At 38.9% G+C, this 13,941-nt stretch overlaps 1 protein-coding gene across 1 annotated transcript in view; it reads right to left on the bottom strand.

The window, feature by feature from the left end:
- Positions 1–13,941, bottom strand: part of LOC146752055 (receptor-type tyrosine-protein phosphatase T-like) — a 99,363-nt gene that overhangs the window by 31,931 nt on the left and 53,491 nt on the right. The window contains exons 2-5 of the mRNA XM_085533069.1: positions 12,581–12,852; positions 8,363–8,444; positions 5,330–5,445; positions 3,003–3,177 (exon numbers count right to left, since the gene is read on the bottom strand). Coding sequence (XP_085389195.1) covers positions 3,003–3,177; positions 5,330–5,445; positions 8,363–8,444; positions 12,581–12,852 — 645 coding nt within the window. The remainder of the gene's footprint in view (positions 1–3,002; positions 3,178–5,329; positions 5,446–8,362; positions 8,445–12,580; positions 12,853–13,941) is intronic.

Here is a 13,941-nt window from a genome sequence, read left to right as displayed (position 1 = left end):
TAATGCATAATTATTTATTGTTATTTGTTGTCTTGACAGGCATCAGACCAGAAAAGAATTAGAGAAAAAACAGTAAGCAACACTGGGGAAAAAAACAACAACCCACCTCTCCCTCTGGCATCATTGCAAGTATCAGCTTCATGTCTGAAAACCTCAAGAAAAAAGTGACTGATAAACAGATGAGCTGTCCCAAACATCACATGGATGACAGAAAGCCACTCAGCTAAGGAACAGACTGTCTTACATCTGTGTTGAGTAATCAAACACTATAAAAATCAACAAAGGCAAAACTGAAGGGAAAAAGAACATATCCTGAGAGGTCTGTAAAGGGGTTTTGTCGCATACTGCAACTCCTGTTGTGGCAGCATAGAACAGATCTCATAAAAATCATCAGGTAGCAATAAAATGATCTCAAAAGACCTGCTGGTGAGCCAAGACTGCAAAAACAAACAGGTTCAAGAAAAAAGAAGTTACAAATTTCTACCACTCATTAATTTGGGCACTCAAACTACCTGAAATGGATCAGAAAAATAAATCGCAAACAACTTGCCAATACAAACACACGCACAGTTTAAAATGTTATTCACACTCCCACATGAAGTAAGAGGCTTTCTGGAAGGACACTCGAATTGTATCATTAATACAGATCTCACGTGTTCAGATCCTGGACAGTTTTGTAGTATTTTAAACAATCTTTACACAAGCAAAATATGCATTTATTTCAGAATATGGATAACTGCCATGCAGCTTTTACTTAAAAGAAAATTACGGACTAGAAGCATTCCATCTGCATGCGATCAGTACAGCAAGATGTAGAAGCTCTAGGATACTCAAAGCCTGCCCTACACAAAATTACTGTATGAGAGACTGTGAAAGTTAAGAAATAGAGGAGAGCTATTTTCCAGAGGAGCACCAAAGGATGGTAAGGTGTGCAGATGGAAATGATGGGTTTTGCAGGCTTTGTGATTACGATTCTGAAGTGCAAAGAGAAGAATAGATTTACTGCCACTTACAGAAGGTATTTGCACAGACAGTGAACAGCTCTGCAGTGGCAGTTCTCTAGCATTCTCAGTATTGGAAATATAATGTCCACATAGTCACGTATGACAACCGAAGGGGCTGGTTTGTGTTTAATATCACTGGTTTATTTGCTGAAAGAAGTATCTACGGTTCCAATTTCAAGTGTTGAGGTAGTAAATGTATTTCAAATAAAGATTCCTCAATCTGTGTCTACTAAATTATGCAGCATCAAGAACTGTAAATCACTTTCTCATTGCTGTAATAAAATATCTTACGGCTAAGGGAAGCAAACAGATCTTCACATGAGAAAGATATATAGATAGTTTTTTCAACCTTGACCTTTGTTGAAAAAATCCTACATGATTTTATGTTCAGCTAACTGGGAAAAAGCATGTGAGGCAAAGAATTAGCTTGGATTTAGTAGGTTTAGGGACAGGACTATCAATTGAGCAGAACTTCAATTACAGACTAATTTAATGTATACCCAAGTACATTACTGCAATTCAATAAACATCTCTTCAGAATTAAACAATTCCAATTTGCTTTCATTTCAGTCTGTATATATGTGTTGCGAATTTGCTATTACCCACGCTAAAATTAGCCAGACTAGAAGTACTCATCCATGCAATCCCAGTGTTTCACAGTGCTGCATCAAGCTAACCTCAAATGAACCACTTAACTTTGCCTGCTTACTAATACAGCAGCACAGAGCAGAGGAGTGTGCCTTCCCATAACAATATTCCTCTCCTCAAGTTTCTCTGCCTAGGTGTCTGCCTGGGTAATTCAGCAGTGAGTCTACCAATGTCCATCATGTTGGATGTCCAGCCATTCACATTTACAACTCACTCTTCTATTTTTCTCCTCCTCATACTGTTAAACATGAAAGTGTCAGGCACATGCCCAACTCTGCATACTCTAATATTGGTTGCTCTGGAAGACTGCCTTCCCTCTACTTAACAATTTTACAGTACCAATATGCTGCTTTTGGCAACTCGATTTCATTTTAATCATAAGTTAACTCCTCTAACAAGTGAGATAGTAGATAATTTGGTGGGAATTAAAAGCATTTCGCACCTAATCTGAACATTCTCTTCATGATCAGTGTAGCCTGAATATCTACAACATTGGATATTTAAAACATTGTGAAGGTGCTAGTGCTAAGTGACAGAAAAAGTTGCTAAAAAAGTACTACAGTAGAACAAAGTGATCTCATTTCTCCAACAGTCCTCTATCTCCATAACGTACAAAAGTTTTGATCAATAAAACTATATTCTCTGAGAAGATTCCTTCCACCCACATCAGTATTGCCTTCAATAGACACTAAAGCAGTCTAAGGGGAGACTGTCACCTTCTGGTTTGTTCTCCTAAGACACAGTGAGCATCCTTGTGGTGCAGCTTGGGTAACATTAATAAAGCAGCGCAGTAAATAGCATTTCATTCCGTGCATCATGGATGTTCTTAAGCAAATACCACCTTGCACGTGTCAGGCACAGCATCACCTCCTGAATCACAGTTAATAAGAGAGCTGAAACCTCCAGCTTCCATTAAGAGCTACTGATATCTGTACTGTGTGCTTCAGGACATCAACAGAATCATTCCAGATCACCTGCACCCAACAGTCTTGAACAGACTCTTCTGACATGCAACACTACCATAGGATTATTTGTGTCTGATGAAATGTAAAGCAAGCCAGATGAAGCTGACTGACAGATAAACTATTCTGCTGACTGCATTAAAATTATCCACAGCTACCATACATTACTTCAAGAGCTCATGAAGAAGGCTGTATTCAGATAAAGCTTTGATTCAAATACTTGTTTTAAGAAAATGATTGAAATTCATGTCACTTTTACCCATTTTTCCTACTTGAATCTAATAGGATTGAAAGAAAGAAAGGCCCAATAGGACGTCAAATTTTACACACAGTTGACACAGGAGGAAACGCTCAACTAACACCAAGTTGCTGTATTAATACAACTTACCTTTCACTATTAGTTCTGCATAATTTGAAACTCCAGATCCTCCATCTGAGCGAATGACACACCGGTATTTGCTGATGCTGCGCTGCGAAGTGTCAGCAACGCTGACGGTAGCAGAGAAACGCCTGTGGTTGACGACTCGAGTAACCATTAATGCTGTGTCCCTCCCATTCCACTGCTGTGGAGACAGATGAAAACAACTCACATCACAAAGGCACACAAATTATTCACTCTTCGTTACTCTTAAAACTGCTCAGACCTTCACTAGGTTAGATTTTGTACGAGTACAATTCATTCAGGAAAAGACAGCTGGTAACGTCCCTGAAAAATTTACAGGCTTTCTGGGTTTTATGAAGTAGTGGGCTTAAATGTTCTTATATATTTAAGTTTTTTGTATCTACTTAAATTCTGACATATTTTTGTGCGTTTGATGTGTTATGTATACTGAAAAGCCTGGAGAGTGACAGCTAAGACTATTTGTACTGGGTATATCCAGAAGCTTATCCAGGACATGAAAATACTACAAATGAATGCATTTTGTACTCCTGTGAAAATACTATAAGTGAACAGATTTTATAAACCTGTCATTTTCAGGCATAAAACTTTGTTTCCAGAACAATTTAAATACATTGCTTGGATGAACAGCAATGTTTATATGTCCAGCAATCCTCAATAAATCTTTCTCCACCAATGCCGTGCAGCATTTTCCCAACTGGAAAAGTGACAGATGATGAATTAACTGGAAATCAGCATAAACACCTGAACTTGCTCAGTTGGTCTATTTTATTAGAAACCTCAATGGAAAACACAGAGTCATTGTGCCAGTTTCCAGTAATCAATTTTGGGAAGTATTTCCAAGGCTGTTTTCAATAAATCCTCCAGTTTAAAAGAATGGAAACCAGGATCCCCCTACCAATGATGATTTCCTCCCAAATCCCTTCTTCTCTTTGGAAAAAAGGTTCACAGTGCTTCAGATCAGAAGTTTTTTCACACACATATAATCTTTCCGTGGAAAGATTTCACAGAAATAATTCAAAAAAAGATATAGAATAAGCCAAAATATGTTTCTGTTAATGCTAAAAGTACAACATAGGCCAATAATTTTCAGGCTAAAAGGTATATTTTAAGATAACAGCTTTAATAATGTACAGTTAGAATGACTGTTATTTTTACAGAACGCCAACCACATTTCTCACCAACACAATCTTTTTCCCGGTATTAATTTTTGTTTACACCATTAGTAAACTGATTCTTGCCTGAGTATTTAGACTAGTGCAAGGTGGAATGATACAAAGATGGTAACAGATATTCAGAAGGTTATTTATGAGGAAAAACTCACTAATATGGATGCCTTCGCTGGGAAATGCTGAAGCAACCTCCACCAGGGAGCAATCTGCAAGAGATACTGCCTCAGTGGTGGTCAGCCCTTAAATGAGGTCTAGAGGAGGTGGAGTCAAGCTCCACCCCTTCTGGGACCACAGCTAAATTAGTCTCACCTGTGCTCCCACAGCTGACCTAACATTTGCCTCAGCTGATTAATCAGAGGTTCAGGCTGTGATTACCAATTTCAAACAATTTTCAACTCAACTATCTTCAAAGTCTCCAGAAGAACTCTAGTATAGAGTATGGCAATGCTGGAACTCCACAGAGCCAAGTACTCCAAAGGGCACAAGTAATAACTTTGTCCTTCACTGGCAAACAGCACTCCACCCTTCCAGTTTGCTAAAAGCTCCATTTCTAACTCCAGAACTGAAAATCACTTAAGTTTGTCACTACGTGAATAGCACAACACAGTTTTTGAAGTCCAACCAGTAGAATGAAAATAGACACAAAGAGAAGGAACTCTTTGGTCATTTAGTGAGCAACCAGAGGAACATTCTGCTATCAATATAGAGCCAATGCAGAGCAAAAGCCAACGGAAACTGGGAGGAAGAAACAAAATGAGTACAAACTGGCTTTGTCCTTTTATAACATACCTTAAGGAATGTTTTCATCTCAACATACTTCCCTCAGCCTTTGTCAACAATATTTTTGGAGGGCAAAAGGAAAGAAGACCAAAAATTAAGCAGAAGGGAGGGATTTTTGCACCTGTTCTGCCTTTTCTTTTTTATGAAGGAGTGCTTACAGGTCTGAAGATGTATGTTTAGAACTAACATTTTGCTGGCCACTTTTTCCATCTTCTGAAGCACAGTTCTGCATTTTATCATCTTGAATTCTGATCTGGAAACAACTCAAGGCAGTTCTCAAAGGATTTTGATGATAAACATTTGCCCCACCACCCTGCTGTCCTCTGTCTATTTATTTTACTTGAAAAAATTGCATCACTTTACCTGAAGCCAGAGTTTGTCATGCTGGGACCACTTCCCCCCGGCAATGCACTGGAATGTCGCATTCTGTCCCACATTAACCTCCACATTCTGAAGCCGTAAGAAATGAGGTGCTTTTCCTAACAAGAAATGCAAAGAATAGGAAGGGTAGAGCAAGGCAGCGATTGTGTTACACCAACACAGATATCAGAACAAAGCAAGTCATCCTACTCCTGACAAAGAGATTTAGCAAAATAAAGCTGTCCCTCAGTACTGAGCTACTTGGTGCAGAGCAAGGGGATCTTACAGATCTTTCATGGTCACCAAAACAATTTGTTACTCCCTTCTATTAAGAGTAACTGAGAACATTTTTTCTCTTTAGGAAACTGTGGCTCTACCAAGGGCAAAATGAAATGAAATTGAGGTTGTCAAGTGTGGCTGGCCAAAACAAATTTGTATAAAGAATTTTCTCCTTTCAATTGTATTGACTATCAAATACATCCTGTAACTGTGGAGTAACAATGCCGCTGATATAAAATCACTGATATTAAATGAAACATTGATATTACTGATAAGTGTTGGATTGCTGCACTGGTTAATAACGCCAATATCTGCTTTTTGATGACAATAAATTCAGTATTCGTTCAACACTAAACCACCAACATCCAAATGCTGATATCACCAACATATTTTGTGACAGCAGAAAAAGATCATCTGATTAGCTTTGTGCTTGCTGGGCTTCAGAAGGAAGTTTGTGCACCAACCAAATACTCTCAGAGTAGGACACACAACAGCCTTCTAATACAGTAAGGGTCAGCATTTTTCAACTTCATCTTTACCTTTTGGATATAAGTAGCCAAGGAATTACATATTTTCAGAGCACAAACTAACCTACATTTTTCTATTGGAATTAAATAGGTTCAGAAGATGTAGGCATGTGTGTGCAGGAAGCCTGGCAAATAGATGGTTGTCTACTACAGGCACATGAACAGAAAACCCTTGCCCGCATGCTACGTCAGAGGTTTTTATCTAATTCCTGTGCCACATTCTCCATATGCCCAGTTTGCTGACAACTCAAGCAAAGTGCAGGGATTCTGTACTATCGTGCTTTCTAGGGGTCAGAGCAGCGTGTCAAAGCCAACTGGTAAACCACCTCTGGGTGACAGGCAGCAAAGCAAGTACTATGTGCTGCTTGCAGGCTATTTAGGAGTGACTTCTGCCTATGTTCAGGTATGAGTGAGCTCCAAATCAGGCACATATAGCCACACCAGCCTCAAAACTAAAACATAACACCAATAATTTCAAGTGCCATTCAGGCTCAATCAGAAGCTTCCTCATTCCTGTGCTTTGAGTTTTAACAATTGTAAAATGAACCCGAGGGGCAAAGTTAGTCTGTACAGTGTCACTACTGAACAGCAAAGACAACACTGGGAATCAGACAGAAGTATTTGCAAAGACTGCAGAGAACTCATAGCTTGTAGGGACCTGCACACACTGCAGGTTGCCAACTGATTTCAAATGCACTGGATATAGTCTGAGTAATTCCAGCTTTGGGTCACCAAGATTGCATTTAATTTTCCAGAGGAACCTGCATGTACTTGGAGATGGAGTTTTAAACATCAGTTTTAATAATTCACCAAGCAGGATTTGGGGTTGCTATATATTTTTTAATCCCATAACCTTCTTGTCTTTGCCTCACAGTTGGTTCTGTGGCCTCTTTCCCAGTAAAGGGATCAGTCACCACCAAACATGCTTTGGAATGCATACACATCATTTGGGGGATTTGTTTGGAGGCTGCCAGTTATCAGCAACATCTGGTCAACACAGATTGTAAGTATTTCTTAATGAAGTAAATACACCCAAAGGCCCGAGGAACAAGCACATGGTAAATACAAATATAATTCAGTTAAACTGCAATTAACCATACTGCAGTTATCAGAAATGTCCTGTTAAACTTGAGCAGAGCCATGTACCTCACATTGCGAATGGTTGCTATTCTTTGAAATAAAATGGGTGAACCTCACCCACAGAATTTTGTTTGGAAGAGCTGCTGCTCATTTACTGAAACTAAGAACCAGTGAAAGGGGCTGTTAAAGCTCCAACCTGATGGGGGTGGTGGGCTACCTTCCCAAAGGACATCAGGCCACCTGGAAATACTACAGCATCAAAGTTATAAACAAACCTAAATATAATAAGCCAAAGTATCACCCATAAATTCAATTTAATCTGCTACATAACAATTAATAATTCAAGCACTAAAAGACATTAATTTATTATGGATTCCTTTTTAAAAATACTATATTTTAAAGAGATATGTCTAAACTCATCAATGAACATGAAAGCTGTTAAAAATCTGTATGCTCCATACACAGTGTAGGGATACAAAAGTCCTTGAGCCTCTCGGTAGATGCACAGAGAAACCAAAGAAGTGCGCACACAAATGTAGAGGCTTAATGTCTCTCTATGCTGGAAAAATGTAAGCTGGGCATAGTACAGCTAAGGTAGGAGAAACAGAACAAATATTTCTGAACAGTGTAATGAACCTGCATTAGTTTTCATTGCTGTGTAAGTCTAAATGAGATTTATTTATTAAATAACTCATGCAGAATCAAAAACCTTTCTTTTGAGAGATACCTTTAGGATATGTCTTTTCTTATTTTACTACTTTATATATCGAACCAATTTGTCTTATTTCCTTAAGTTAACCACGCAGGACATTATCAGAAACATTTAGATCTTTTCCTACAGCAGAACAATTCCGAAACAACAAAACAGAGTTTTATGTTCTTGTGACTCTTCTACAATGAGAAACTTCCACAAACATCCTGGCACAAGTGACCGAATCAGAGCACCTTTGCCTTTTGCACAAATTGTCAAGTTATTTAATTGCACAAGGCTGGCTGTCTTTAGTTGTTTTGGGGGATACCAAAAAAGAAGAGATTTTACAGTTGGCACTATTGGATAAGTCACAACTTAAGACTGCCAAGCCCAGTATTATAGACTGCAAAGCCTGGTATTTAACGCATTGAGACGGTTAGAAGAACAAAGAATACTCACTGCATGGATGGGCAAGAACTCTGACTTCATCCACAGCTATGTACCCTGGATGTCCTTTCAAAGAGACAGATTCAAATATCACCTGAAATACAAAGAAAAGGTTTTCTTAGAAAGAACTGCACTAGTCTTTTGGCCAGTCACCACATTCCACTCCTATTCCAATGTCTGATACATTCAAAGCATTTTATCATTAATAACAAAGGGGTACCTATGCAATACAGCATGAAGACACATGTCAAAGACAGAAAATCAATTTGACACAGATAACAAAAAGAGCAATATTAATTAGGATTAGTGAGAACTATGTACTGCTTCCATTTGGAAGAGCAAAGAAACCAATTACACACGTGTGCAATTACATCTGATTTGAAGTGTTCTATAAGTACAATACAAATACTGTGTGCAAAGAGTTTGGGGCAGGGCAAGGGGACTCTGGGAGACTGGTAAAATTCAAACTAATTAACTATTGCCAAATAAGCAAAATAAAATTCAGGAAAAAAACAGTATTAAATGCTGTAAAGTTTACAAGGACAAAGCTAATTAATGTGTTCAGCTGGCACAGTTACTACTACTGCAGCAGCCACTGTTTTTGCAGGATAATTCGTGACTATCAAAATCATTACCAGAACACCATTAAGTTTGTTAACTACTAAAAGCCAGTCTTCAACACTGCTATTCCCACTTTAAATAAAATTTGGCATTCCTAGCCTGTCACTATTGAGCCTTTTCTTCATCTCCTCCATTGGAAGATGTAACTCAACAAAAGATTCAGCTTTTTGAATGCCGACCACCACAGCTCAAGCTACAAAAGTGGAGCAGCATGTACTTCATAATCAGGTTGCCATTAATCATTTTGCTTTGCATTTGGGCTTCCATAATTTAGTTTCTACTTATATTCCCATGATATCTTAAGATCTACTCCCTCAGTTCAAAGCATTCCAAGTGGGAGCACTCCTGAAATAAGCTCTTTAGAAAAATGCCATGATAAAAACAGGTAGAATAAAGAAATAAAGGGGAAAAAACAAAGTAAGAAAAGCTCAGGTGCTAGCAATATAAACAGAGTTCTGCAGCAGATGAAGGTGGGCAAAAAATAGGTTGTCCGAAGGATAAGAGGAGGTAGCAAATATCTGGAAGATGATCAAACCATCAATAAATGTTTCCTGTGTTCAAGAATACTTTCTAAGGACTGTATAAACAAGGAATAGAATGCATGTCCTCAGTATGGAAATGACAATTTATTTGATAAATGAAAATTCATTCATGATAAACACGGCACTTACTGCTAAGGTCACACAGCAATTACTGTGACTCCCTTCAGACTAGGATTAAACTGCGCCTTCATAGCCACCAAACTTTACTTTGCTTATCTTATAGCTGAGAAGTTACAAGCTTTGCTGAATTACTACCTCAATTTCCTGAAAGCCAAGAACTTGGAAAGAATAATTCCCCGCTTCTTTGAGGTAAAAACAAACACATAGCGGACTGACCTCTGTTAATTAGTGACACAGTTCAGTGTCTTTAATAGAGCACAAAATAACCTAAACCTTGAGTCGGTAGCAGCTGTGTCAGCTTCTAAAAAGACCATGGATTTAATCTTCACATTGCTGCCAAAATCACTGACAAGAGCAGAGGGTCTCAATTCACACTGCTTTGTTTGGACAGCTATTTTATTACCTTTTTAACTCTACTCTCAGATCTCTTTATTTCTCAGTTCAGATTTCCACACTGTTCTCACCCTTTTATACAGTTTTGCACCACTTCAGCCCTGTCAGAGTGGGCAGAGCAGAAGCACCTGGGCTGAAGAACAAGTGTTTAATACTTAACATTTTTGGAAGTTCTCAGAAATTAATATAATTCGCAAATGCAAAGTTTGGCTCTTCAACATTCTTAAATGCTCCTGAGAACTGCAAATACCAAGATTCATTTCATGTTTCCTTACCCATAAACAAACCCACATTTCACTGCTGCTATCTACCAGCAATGTCTGTGTTAGTGATGTAGCGTGGCTCATCTGTCGTGGTACGACAGACTTCTTCAGGCATGGATCAATACAGTACACAGGATCAGTACATCAAAACACCCCTTCCTGGCAGACTGTAGTGCTGTGCTCAGTGCATTCTGGGACTAAGTTAATCCTCGTGGCATGCAGTAATTCAAGAGCACACGTCTTACCTTTCTCCTAGAGCTATTATAGATTTTTCTCACTACACTACAAACGCTCGCAGACTGGGAATCCAGGCACAACTAACTCATGGGCAGAGCTGATAAACCTCTACCACCATCACATTAATACCTCAGCAGAGTGCTTCTGGATGTAGGTGACTCATACAACCCTTGTGCAGAATTGCCAGACCCAAACCACGACCCTCTGGCAATAGGCCTAGCACTGGTTTGCTGCTACTCACACCTCCAAAGCTCTGGGCACTTGTCAATACCTTGCATCCTGGGCAGTTGGCTTCAGATTTCTCAATGCACACAGCAATTACTGATGGTGTAATTGTTGGGTATTAAGAAAATAAACATTTTTCTTGACGTAGATTTCATTATTTAGGAGAAATACTTTTTTCCCCCCTGTGTTACCTTGTACTTTTGAAATACAGAATATCCATTCAGGCCTCTTCTGCACAAACTGTCCTCCGGGCGTGCAGTTTTGATTTAAAGTTGACAAATAACACTCTCACAGCATAATCTGGATTGTGAGTGTCAATGAGACGTTCCCCAGGCATCGGTACACAGAAGCTTTTATCACCATGCCACCTCTGGACTCCTTCAGCCACAAGTGTTACGATGTAACCAACAGTAATTTTGATAAAATTCCATGATTGCATTTCCCCCCCACTTTTGAGAGCTTAAAGTTTTCTTTCTTTTTTTCTTTTTTTCCTTAAACATAGAGAGTCACTAGATTGCAGAAACCAATGGACAAAATTAGGGACCAAGGACAGAGCAGACTATCAGATCCCTGACAACATTTTAAGAGCCATACTTTAGCAGAGGGAAATTAGAACTTTATCCATCATAAAGGTGAGGCTCAGGAGAGGGAGAGAAAAAGAGAGAGAACATTTGCATTTTCTGGGCAGGAACCACTCCCAGGCAGTCACTGTTGCCTTTAGGCTCTTCGTTTTTGCACAGCGGTGCAAAATTCTTCTTTGATTTAAAGGATTTTCTTCCTCGGGAAAAGCAAACCTGACCTCTAAAAAAACTTGCAAAAGATGTAATGAGGTTCAGGAAGTCTGGTATTGGTATATCTAACAGTTGGATCTCGTAGTTTGAGATCAGACTGTCTTTTCCAGGTTTTTCAAGCACTGATTACCTGGGTGAAAGATCATTTCTGTTCTCTCTGTACAGCACCTACTACGAAGCAGATTCTGGTTGATGTTAATATGAAAGTAGTATCGATCACTTTAATATGATTTCAGAGCGAGTGACAAGTTGTGCACAGCCCTTAAAACACCACTTCCAGTGCATTTGCATCTCTTTATCCCATATTCCCCTTCACCCTGTACAGTGTGCTCTTATCTATTCTGCTGAAATCCTTGGCTCCTTTTTGGAGGCAGAACATTAAAGTGTTCTACTTTAGCTCAGATTTTACAGACCTACTACCCAGTTATTTAAAAAAAAAAGAAAAAAGCTTTTCTTCCTACTGTTTTCTATCCGTAGAGCATTCAATGCCTTTTCATAGTTTCTTTTACTGTAATTCCCATCTCACTCATGCTCTTTTTTCTTACACTATAATATGTATTTCTCCTTTTCCTGCAAGGTGTAGGGTGCAATTACCTCCCAGGCACTGTTTTTTTTCCCTTGAATGTAAAACGATAAAAATCAGAAGATAAGAGTTCTCATGTCTTCACTGCTTAACAAGGAGTATATGAGTCCATTGTGTGCATGGGAAGTGCCAATCCAAGTCCGTTTACATGCATATTTCATGATACATAAGTGGGTTCTAACTTTCCAATAATTTACTTCACCTGCCCAGCTTTTCCTCTGTGACCTGAGAACATATGTAAAGAAAAAGGGTGAGAAGAATTAAGTCAAGATGTCTCTATCATCTCTTGCTATAAAACTGTCATATGAAAACTCTATCTGATGCAAAAAAAAAAAAAATGCGGGGAAAAAAAGCTGTATTTAATTTTCAGAAGACTTATTGCTAACAACAGCTCATAGCTCACACCCAGCCAGACACTCAATGGAAACAGACAGAGAAATACTGTGAACTCATACCTGATAAAAATGCGGCCAGAAAGTACTGATGGCAAGCTCTGCTTTCACCCATCCTTCTGTTACAACCCCTGAGACATTCCATATGGGATTGCCCTGTGGTCCTCCGTTCACTTTCACGTAGACATTCAGAGAGCCAGGACTCGAACGATCTCTGCTGGACAAGTAATAATGGAAATCGATGCAATGTGTGTCATTTTCCTTCAACGTGGGCAAAAGTAAGTGAGCTTTCTGCCCGGATGCCCGTCCAGAGCTGTTCACCATCATGAAGGAGCCTGTACACAGACAAGGGAAAAAAGAATGAATACTAAACATCTGCTGAGCTCTTTCAGTTAAAGCAGATTCCCTAGAAAAGTCAATGATTCCTTTAGAAGCCAGCAAACAAAACAGTTCCTCCTAAGAACTCAAACTAGCTATTTTATGCTAGTTGTTAGGTAACAGAAAAGAAAGGAGATCTAAATTACAGGGTATAAATACAAATAGATTCATGGCCAGCTATAACCGCCTTAATTAGATAACTTAGAAATTATAAATACAACTTTGCTTTTATAGTTTTATAACACTGCAATAAAAGAGTCACCCTAAACAAAGTCATATTTACCTTCCAAGAAGCCACAGGGCTCTCCTACAGCGTACAGCCCCAAATACCTACTTTCCCAAAGGCACATTCAACACAAAAGAATGCTATAAAAGATCACATTCTCAGCTGGCATTTGCCTGCATGGTCTCTACCACCTTAGTGCCAATCTGTACCCGGGAACACTGTATCTTGGTGGTACAAGCTTTGGAAAGCAGCAAGGTGTTAAGAAAACCCAGTGTACAGAGCCTAGATGAATTAGGCTTGTTAGCACAAGAGCAACATCTCAACTAGCAATACAGCAACAAGGACAATTACACTTCTAGGATGGAAGGACCGGCTGAATTTTAGGAGAGAAATCTATACTAAGGCAATTTATGAGTTTGTTAACCCTGAAGCTTGCATCATATTAAGCATGGCACTGGATGTTGAACTCATGTTTTGATTCATCAAGCAGTTATTTTACAGCACATTGTGTCTCAACTCATCTCTTTACAGATGCATCAAGGTGACAAATGTTAGCAATAAGAAAAAACATTATGAGAGTTATTTGATTCAATTCTGTTTAAGGGATCTGCTTTATGTGTGTGCAGACACTCGCAGAAAAAGCTGAAGAAAATACCAAGATCCGGGGGAAAAAAAAAATCTATGTGTCAGCAGCTAGGCATAATAATTTTTAATCAAATGCAGCCTTCTTGACATTCAGAGTCCTGCTGCAGCTGCCAAGTCATGCTACAAATGTATTTCTCTACTGGCCTCTTGCAGTTCACAGCACACTGTGTTTGAA

Source organism: Coturnix japonica, unplaced genomic scaffold (assembly GCF_054131305.1).
Source record: "Coturnix japonica strain WE unplaced genomic scaffold, WE-NBRP24 Scf053, whole genome shotgun sequence".
Taxonomy (NCBI): Eukaryota; Metazoa; Chordata; class Aves; order Galliformes; family Phasianidae; genus Coturnix; species Coturnix japonica.
The sequence above is the reverse complement of the archived record's forward strand: the minus strand, read 5'-3'. Positions and strand labels throughout refer to the sequence as shown.